We start from the raw sequence: 10,786 nt of genomic DNA on the forward strand, positions 1-10,786 counted from the left end.
TATTTTATTTACTGCCTTTTTGAAAGCACCATTAAACCAATAAACATTTTTCAAACTCAATCTCAAGCATGCTTTAAATGTGAATGCTCTCACACTTAATCCAACTACCATTACCATCTGAGCCACTAATTATTGTATCAATCAACTAAAAACATATTCAGTTAATCTCATAAACCTCTCACATCATACAAAAATCAAGCATTTTATTTAGGCATTGGTTATTTGCACACCTTTGACCTATTCACACCCCTTTTAACATAGGGTTCCATACGATTCTATGTAGAGTGTGTGAATAACCAAAGAATGTATGAATAAAATATCCCTTTATTTATTAAAAAAAGAGGCCCTAGCAAATCTAACCCTTTGCTTGAAAACATGCCACCTAACACCTTCTTCCTCCTCTAATCTTCTCCATCCACCACTCAATTATTATTCCTATTATTATTATCTTCTATCCTCCTACCTCAACACTCTACTCTCTACTCTTCAACTTCAAAACAATGGATGACTTTTTAGTCCTCTCACCATCATCCTCTTCCTCCATAGTCTCACACCACCACCAAAAGCTTCAATACCTACTTCAAACCCAAGCCCACCACCCATGGGCCTACGCCATTTTCTGGAAAACACTCAACAACCAAGACGGCCGTTTCACATTAACTTGGGCTGATGGTTACTTTGTCCAAAACACTAATAATAATAATATTATCCAACCTATTATCCAACCTCCAGACGTGGACACAGACTGGTTCTACGTCGTGTCATTAACCAGATCGTTTACTATAGGCGATGGGTCCGTACCCACGAACGCGTTGTTGTCCAACAATGTTGTGTGGTTAGCCGGTGCTCGTGATCTTTTGGCTGTTGAGTGTGACAGGGCTAAGGAAGCTCATGTGCATGGAGTTGAAACGGTTGTTTATATTCCTAGTTGTGATGGGGTGGTGGAAGTGGGGTCTTATCATTTGGTGCATCAAGTGGAGTCTGATTTGGTGGTTCAAGCTCAGTCATTGTTTGGTGGTGGATCTTCTTGTTCTGCGTCTTCTTCGCCACCGGATGGCGTGGTGAAACAGGTGGATGGGTCGAGTGGAGGTGGTGTGATTTCGTTTGGGGATGTGGTGGAGGAGAGTATGAATATTATTGGGTTTGGAGAACCTGTGTTGGACCAACAGAACAAGAAATCTGGAAAGATAGGAAGGTAAAGTCATATATAGTATTATAAAATATATAGTATATAACTATATATTGATAACGTACGATTCAACTTCGAATCTCACTTGTGTTACTTTTGGAAAGATATTGACGTTAAGGATTTGAGCTAATAAAGGTTATTAGTTCGAATCTTGAACCTGCCTGGGTTTTCGTCCTACCGTGTGTTACGCCAGAGAGTTATGCTCTTGTGGCAACACAACGGCTGTCAGGTGGTAGTCAGCGGTATGGTATGGTTTCTCGGGAAACGTCCAAGCCAAACTCTGAAGCTAGCATAGGCCCAGTTAAAATAACATAATCTGATCTGAGTAGAGTTCAAATTTAAAAAAATGCAATAGCCTGAACACAAGAAATATATGAATTTATCCAAACAAACATTTTGGTACTTCAATAATTAAACTGATTGATTATTGTTAATCATTTTCTAAAGGGATATCTAATTCATACACCCTACATACAATCGTAAAAGGGTTATACTATCATATGAAACCTCACTTGAAATGATGTATAGAGAAGTCAAAGGATGTATAATAACCAAAACCTTTCTAAATTACCAAATAGTCATGTCACTCATTAGTGAGACAGTGACTACTCTATAGGAAGTATGAACAGATTAATTCTGCTTCAAATGTTTTTATATTAATTATTGTCTTTTAAATAGTCTTTTTTAGTGTTACCCTTTAAAGTTGTTATATTCTTTGAGCGTTCGCATTCAGTTTCCCATCATATATATATATATATATATATAAGCAGAATCAAATACATTTTATTTTTAACATGAAAACAGTAATAACAAATTTGCTGTTATTATTAGGTTTATTTTTATAAGTGTTTGTTGTTATTTTTTGTTCGTATTTGCTAATTTTCGATTATAAGACGTTATAAGTATTTGTTTATTTATATTTTGTTGTTATTATTTGATTTTTTTCTTTTGCTGATATAATTATTTGTTGGTATTTGCTGTTATTATTTTGTTCTTGATTTTGATTCTTTTGTTGTAATTTTTATGTTTTTTTCTTTGTTATTATAAATAATTGTTTATGTAGATTGATATTATAGTTGCTATTGTTTCTTACGCACTAATTTTTTTTATAAATTGGTATTATTTACTGCGTTCTCATGTTAAGACTAAAATGCACATGAACCTTCCCCTATATATATATGGTAAGGTTAATATAAAAACTCACTTAAGTTGTGAAAACTCTAGAAACACATTCTTAACCACATGTTTTTAATTAAAGTTTAAAACTTGTGGTTCACAATTAAAGTTAATAAAAAATGTAAACATAAATCTAACTTTTTCTCTCTCCTAAAAACATATATAAAAATTAGTAAAAAAATATTAAAAAATAGCAAAACAATTTTTTTTTTAGTTTTCGATATTTTGTATTAAATGTTACAACATATATTATGTGTGTAACAAAAAAAATTAAAAAAGAAAACGATGTTACATAGGGTTTTCACGAGTTTCACAACTCAAGTGGGTTTTCATTTTATACTTCCCCTACATATATATATATATATATCACATAATTATTCTGAAAATCATTACAGTTTCTCTCTTTTTTTGAATTAAATAATACACTTTTATACTTTTATTGTTATCATTTTTCCCTGCTTCACTCACAACCACTTTCATGAATATTAAAATATTATACATTGTGAACGGTGAAACCCTAAATTTAACTTTTTCGTATAGCATTCTATCTCCTCTACTTACAACCACTTATAATCGTACCGTATATTTTACAAATTTTTCTCACATTTTTTATGGAATAGGTTGAGAATGCTCTCAATAAGCTCAAAACAATTACAATAAAGTGGCATAATAACGAGCAACAAGCTGACCAAATTTTGAATTTTACAAAAATTTTTTTTAACAGTTATATATTATGGGTGATAAATGTTATATACTATGAGCATTGAACCTTGACCGGGAATGCCAAATGACCCTTAGGTTCCAGTGTGGGTCTCGATAATGTCAACATAGTCTTGACCGAGGGTGATGGGGCCGTGAATACGGTCGCGTTATCACTCAACTGAGAAAGTCACTGTTTAAAAAGCATTGAACCTTGACCTCCTGCTTTATAATATTACAAGTAACTTTGTAATATTAGTTATTTTTTTCTTTACTAATAATGTTTTTGTATTAATTATTTTATTTTATAAATAATTTCTATATTTATTATTTTATTTTACAAATAATTATTTTTTGTTGTTAAATATTTTTGTTTCACGAATAATGTTTTCATATAAAATATTTCTAATTTACCATTAATGTTTTTATGTTAAATATTTTTGTTTTACCAATAATGTTTTTATATTAATAATTTTAACATTATCAGGTAAAAAAAAATTACAATAACATAATGTTTTGGTATTAGTTATTTTTCTTTTTCACTGATAATGTTTTCATATTAATTATTTTCTTTTCAAATAACTTTTTTACAATAATAAATTGAATATACAAATAATGTTTTTATTTCTTATTTTACAAAAACATTATTTAATTATTTTATCTTACAAATAATGTTTTTCTTACTAATTTCCAGAATCACAAAACCTAGAGTTCCGAGGTCAGACACACCATCGGAGCAATCAGATTCCGACTGCCCGCTAGTTCACACACCCATCAAAAAGCTAGAAATGAAAAACAAATCAAAGGAACCACCCGTGAACCACATGGAGGCTGAGCGCCAACGGCGCGAGAAGCTTAACCAGCGGTTCTACACCCTCCGGTCCGTGGTCCCAAACGTGTCCAAGATGGACAAAGCCTCTTTACTAGCGGACGCCGTTTGTTACATCAACGAGTTAAAAGACAAAGTTGAAGAACTTGAATCCCAACTTCAAGATGTCACCAACCACCGGAAGTTAAAGAAAATGAAGGTTGAAATACCCGATGTGTCTGGTTTGAAGTCAAAAACTACGAATAATAATAATATTATTAGCAAAAGGAATAAGAACAAAAGGATGATGGAGGTAGAGGTGACAATGGTGGGTGAAGATGCGATGATTAGAGTGCAGTCCGGGAATACGGACTGGCCAGCGGCGAAGTTGATGGATGCGCTACGAGAAATGGAAGCTAAGGTTCACCATGCAAGCATGTCATGTGTTAATGATGTTATGCTTCAAGATGTTGTCACTAGAATCCCTGGTGCTACTACTGAAGATGAAGTGAAGTCTCATCTTCTTACTAGATTAAATCATTAGTTAACTAAATTTTTGTTTTCTCTTAAGATCTTGATGTTTTATGTCTTGTAATTTTATTTGTAAAAATCTGTGTATGTGGCTCAAGTCAATAAGCATACCATGCTCACAAACCCCAAAAGAAAACTATAGTATGCAAATTGTTAAAAAAAAATAAATAGGGTCTATTTAGTTATCTTATTCTAAAATGTTCACTTCTAAATCTCGTCGCATCATGGAATTTATAGCCAACCCACTTGTCCAAAAAATCTCGCCGGAAGGCCAATTGTTAGAAGAGAAAGGAAAATCTCGTCGCACGACAAAATCTCGTCAACCGACAAAATCAATCTTGTCGGATGCATAAAAAATCCCACTGGCTCTGATAATTTAAAAAGCACTATCGACCCGGCGCTTTTTGTATCGTGTGATAGAATTTTGTTTGCTAAAGATCTCGTCAGCTAGTGATTAAAATATGCATGAACCGAGGAGATTGAAGCCTGAAATTATAGAAAAAAACGTACCGGTTAAATAGAAAATTTTGTTTACCGGTTAAATGGACAATTAATCAGGTAATTTTTCTATCATCAATGAGATATTGGTGGAGTGGTAAGGAAGAGACTTGGTGTTTCGTGGGACCAGGTTCGATTCACCAGGGTGATGATGGGAAACTAGACGATTAAGTGACTTTCACTAATTGGATCTTTGAACTGAACAGACTTTATCTCACCGTACTGTCGTGTTTTCGGGCGTTGGCCTTAGGTAAGGGTTTTCTTCGGATCAAAAGACGATATGAATTTAGTTAGTAGTCCATTTAGAAGATTCTCTTTTACTTAAGAAAAATAAAAATTTAGTTTTCCTGTCCAAATAGTTTGGGTGAAAGTCTTCTGACATAGTTAAGCAGTGGGAAGTCGTGCCATGGAGTAAAGTAAAGATGGTCCAACAGTGAATATATATATATAGTACGATGTAGCAGGATCTTTGAAGGAGAATCACGTGATGACTGGAAAACGGAACAAGGGGGGGCCGTTCAATATCTGTTGCAAAAGACACCAATTATTTTTAATTGTGCTCTCGTCTTTTTCTTTTGTTTGTCGTTTTTAATAATAATTTATTAAATATTATATGTGGTGGTCCGTGAACATTACTAAAAAGAGGTAGGATATTGACAAAGAGCATACCATAAGTGGAAAGCATTCACTTCCTAGTTGCTATGCTTGAAAACAAGAACTTGATAAATTGTGTAAATAGGAAAAAAAAAAATCAAGGTTCTAAAAATTTTAAATATTTTTTAAAAGTCTGCCCTACAATTATTTCACAAAAAAGTTAAATATGTTATGTAACTTTACTACCACATGCCTGAAAAATGTTTCACGAAAAAGGACTTAATGATTTTATATGAAAAATTAAATACATCCCATGTATTTGAATTTAATTAGCCTATAAACTTAATTAAACAAATACGCCCGCCCATGCTCGTGGTTTGCTCCATGGTTTTGCCCCATTGTTGGAAAACACATCCATTTAGATGTGTGGGGCGTTTTTTGCTAATTTGAAAGAGGGGCACCCCTCCATTAGAGATGTTCTAAGCTTAGAAGAAATAGAAGATATTATTTCATATGGTAAGGTTAAAAGAAAAACTCACTTAAGTTGTGAAAACTCTAGAAACTTAATCTCAACCACATATTTTTAATTAAAGTTTAAATCTTGTGATCCATAATTAAAGTGAATAAAAATATAGTTTTTTCTCTTTTCTGAAAACATATAAAAAAATTAGTAAAAAAATGTTAAAAAATAGCAAAACATTTTTTTTTAGTTTTCGATGTTTTGTATTAAATATTGCAACATATATTACGCGTGCAAAAAAAAACAATGTTACATAAGGTTTTCACAACTCAAGTGGGTTTTCATTCTATATTTCCCCATGTTGCATATATATATTCTTTTCTTTTATTTGTCGATTTTAATAATAATTTATTAAACATTAAATGTGGTGGTATGTGAACATTACTAAAAAGAGGTAGGATTTCGACAAAGAGCATACCAGAAGTGGAAAGCATTCATTTGCTAATTGCTATACATGAAAACAAGTAGAACTTGATACATTGTGTAAACTAGGTTGTTATCCGGCGCGTTGCACCGGGGCGTGCCGGGCGGTTTTTTGTTTGTTACACTCGGGCGTCGTTCCTATAAGTTGACGTGAATTCGGTTGGTATCGGTAACGTTCTTTACGGTATCAAAACTAAACCAAAAAAACAATTCGTTAACGCGCTGGGTAGTTCTTTGTTGGTTACACCCGGGCGTTGTTTCTGTAAGTTAATGTGAATTCGGTTGGTATCGGCAACGTTCTTTATGGTATCAAAACTAAACCAAAAAAATATTCCTCAACGCGCCGGGGCGTGCTGGGCAGTTCTTTATTGGTTGCACCCGGGCGTCGTTTCCGTACGTTGACGCGAATTCGATTGGTATCGGCAACGTTCTTACGGTATCAAAACTAAACCAAAAAAATAATTCCACAACCTAACATATTTAAAACAAGTTAAAAAACAAAACACCACACCACCTTGCATTTTCGTTGTTTGATTTTTATGAAGTCTATAAATAAAAAAATCTATTTCTATTAAAAAATGGCTTCAAGAAGGCTCGAGCTCAAGACTTGCAAGTTGCAACGACAAAACAATACCACCACAGTAGCTTTTTTTTTTTACTTTCAAATGAACAATTACTAAAACAAAAAAAAAAGAATAAAGGGGGGCTCAAAGAGAATCAAACTCGAGACATACAACATGCAACAATAACACAACAAAACCACCACACCAACTTTCATTTTGTTTAAGTTAATTATTTTCAAATGTATAAATGCCAAAACAGATGTTAATATTAAAAAAAAATAAACCTAATGGCTGCCACATGACAACCACTGATTGTAGCTTCTTAAAGTTACTATAGCTTAAGGTTTTCATTTATATATAGTATAATAGGTAAAAGAAAAAAAAACTAATAGGGTTCTAAAAATTTTAAAATATTTTTTTAAAAGTCTACCCTACAATTATTTCAAAAAAAAAAAATTGAAATATGTTATGCAGCTTTACTACCACGTACCAGAAAAACGTTTCATGAAAAGAACATAATGATTTCATATGAAAAATTAAATACATGCGATGTGTTTGAATTAATTGGCCTATAGATTTAATTAGCAAATACTCCCGCCCATGCTCGTGGTTTGTTCCATGGTTTTGCCCACTGTTGGAAAATGCCTCCGCTTAGATGTGCTGGGCGTTTTTGGCTAATTTGGAAGAGAGGCATCCCTCCATTGGAGATGTCCTAAGCTTAAAAAGAAATAGAAGATATAATTGCACATATATATAATTGTGTTATCATAAACTGATGATCTAGTAGTAGTATAGTATTTGTCATTTATAAAAATAGCATGGATTCAAATATTTGAAGATTAAAAGGTATTCGTATGTAAAAACTTGATGTTAGAAATAATATATATGCTATCACAAAAATTTGAGTGGCATTAAGCATAAGTATATATATTCAAACAGTAATTATCACCAGCACCTTAAAACTGCCATACAATTCACAAACATAACGATATAAATCAAAATCTACCTTATAGGCAATTCATTTAAATATAGAACTTTAAACAAAAGTGATTTTGTTAAATTATTTTACTTTTACATTTCTTCTTCCTTATGCATATAAGAAAGAGGAGTTAATTCAAACGTATATCAGGTATGTTTAGCAACACTTTTAAATTTTATTGAATATGTTATCGAGTGTAAATATAACATATCGTGAAAGGTCTTTATACTAGTGTGGTGACGTATCCAATACATTTAGTAGTGTACAAATTACATCTCAAATAGAATAGTTCTTTTTATGACAAGGGGAGTTTTAATCAAGAATCCGTAAAAAAGGAAATCTCACTAGAAATGGTGAACGCGGTTTGAACCAAGGGGTAGAAACTTTATTGGTAAGAGTACATATTTTTTTACTTTGTAAAGGAAAATGGACATAAACGAGATGAAAATATAAGAAGTTTGAAGTAATTAACACTTTAATTTGTATTAGACCATTAGATGTCTAAGTGAGAGATGTAATGTACGTAGTTGAGTATTGTGACAATCTATCATTGTCTCATTTAATGTATGAAAGTTGATAGTTTATAAAATTGGTGGGAAATGAATCATGTCACTGTGATCACGACTATGTAGACGGGGGGGGGGGGGGGGGGATGCCAAAATTTTCGCCACAAAATAGGAATCTACGGCAAGCTCTCATTTGTTAGTCATACATATTGTTAGGTCTATTATGTTCATTAGGTTGATGTTTCGTATATTATGCTACATTATAATCTCAAATCATGCAAACTAGTGTCTATTTAGTAAGGTGTACTATGTAACAATCCACTTAGACATGCACCTAAACTTCACATGCCAATTCACATAATTTATTCTAAATTAAATAAATTGTTTATATTAGCCAACTATCCACATTACTGTTTTCAATATCGTTGTCGTAAAAACACCCAGCACTATTACCACCACGCGTCACACCGTCCCTCCCTCGTGCTTTTCAACATAATATTGCTATGTTAATGTCGTTTTATGGGCTTAGTATAACAACATAATCTGTCTAGTAAAAATTATAAACTTTATGTATGTATGAAATTGTAACTAATATGTATTTTTGGTGGTATATAAAATACGACAATACGAATATTTTTTATTTATTCGAGTCAATTAACTAGAAAAAAAAAGTTAAAGAAGTACAAAACGAGTGACAATAAAACGATTGGACCATTGGACCATATGTAGAATAAGGATAAAAAAAATAAAATTCTTGTCTTAATATTGTTATTAGCATAAAACAAAATCTTATTTTCGTATGTGAATATATCAAATCTAGTTATGATTTATCAACCAAAAGAATGTCTTATTTACCCAACAACATGAGTAAGTTGATACTAGTAAACAGTATATACTATCACGCATGACCGTCTTGTGGGTAAGCTAAATGAAGCAATGACTTTAGGCCTTTACTTAGAGGGCCTCCATCTTAAATCAAAGTTATGTATTATGAGATTTTGAAAGTAGAGTTCTTTTAAAATTAGTAACTCACTGATCGACCACAAGCTAAGAAGGATTGCTCCATATCCATTATCAGTGCATATCATCCATATTCTATAGTTTTTGCATACTCTCTAACGCTATATGCATAAAGAAAAGAAAAGACCTAACATTTTAGTTAGTTTTAGGCATCCGAAAATATTGAGTCGGCCCTGTCATCACGAGTTCCCTATTCCTTACTTGGAATTCTATATATTACCGAAAAAAAAAGTGCATGAGGATTCCTACCTTCATGATCAGAACACCCTCAAACAAGTTTTCTATTATAAAACTGAAGAGGTAGGTCCCAGCAGGGCTCAGTTGGTCCCGCATGACTCACCTTGAACAGGGATGTCTGCGCAAAGACCATCTACTCCCGCAGGACCCACCAGGCTCAGAGAAGCCTACGCGCAGTATGCAAGCTGCATACGTAGGGAAAAGCCTCCCAATGGTAAAGTAACCCGCCTGTTCCCGCAGTTGCGGATACAAGCCATCAGGGAAGGCTACCCGCACAGCATAGCTACACGCATAAGGCTTAACACTTACAAATTCAGTGTCACCTGAAAGAATGAGCAAAGGCGGGAGGGGGAAAACTCCCGCCAAAATGGGCCAGTCCGTATGATGGAGGATCTTTTGCGTGATACCTGACGAGGTAAAGACAAAAGATCTGACCAAGAATGCGACAGCTCACTGACAGCAGCGTGGCAGACAGCACGCCACAGCACTGTGACCAATAGCCGCCGCCTGCCCACCAACTCCTGCCAGACCACGTGCCTAGCCTGCAGTTGGTAGAAGACGAAGAGTGCACGGCACGCCTGCTCTGTGTCAGCCGCTACCTATCCACCACTCACAGGTAGGGCACGTGCATAGGTTACAGTTGGTAGCGTGTTGGGCCGGCTAAACCCCTTGGAAACCCACCTTCGGCTATAAAAGACAGCAAATGGTATTATCATTTCATCATCTACTATCTCGTATAACTTACTTGATAACTGCTCTAATAGTATTCATATACTTTTATATTCAAAGAGCAATATAGACTGATTCTCACGCCGGAGGGTGGTCACAAGGAGGAACCCCCCCCTTCTCAGTGACGAGCTTACGGTGTCTGTTTTGCAGGTTCCCTGAAGTACAACTTACTCTGCTGGACCTAACCTTCGTGGGAAACATTACTTAGCCCCCAGATTACCTATAATCTGCCCGGGGTCACTTAGTGTTTCTTCATTGGCGCCATCCGTGCATAAAGCTAGAACTACATCTTTCTCCAGTTTTTCAAAACTTCC

The 10,786-nt window shown here is 34.1% G+C and overlaps 1 protein-coding gene across 1 annotated transcript; it reads left to right on the forward strand.

Annotated features, from left to right (window-relative positions):
• The first annotated feature begins 330 nt into the window (after positions 1-330).
• Positions 331-4,490, forward strand: LOC143538995 (transcription factor bHLH14-like). Its single transcript, XM_077032428.1, has 2 exons — positions 331-1,195; positions 3,759-4,490. Exons 1-2 carry the CDS (start codon positions 501-503, stop codon positions 4,414-4,416), a joined length of 1,353 nt encoding a protein of 450 aa, XP_076888543.1. The 5' UTR covers positions 331-500; the 3' UTR covers positions 4,417-4,490.
• The last annotated feature ends 6,296 nt before the right edge of the window (positions 4,491-10,786 follow it).

The sequence above is a fragment of the Bidens hawaiensis genome, unplaced genomic scaffold, assembly GCF_021521415.1.
Source record: "Bidens hawaiensis isolate Kalapana, Puna unplaced genomic scaffold, B.hawaiensis_p1.1 tig00011791_1, whole genome shotgun sequence".
NCBI classification, from domain to species: domain Eukaryota; kingdom Viridiplantae; phylum Streptophyta; class Magnoliopsida; order Asterales; family Asteraceae; genus Bidens; species Bidens hawaiensis.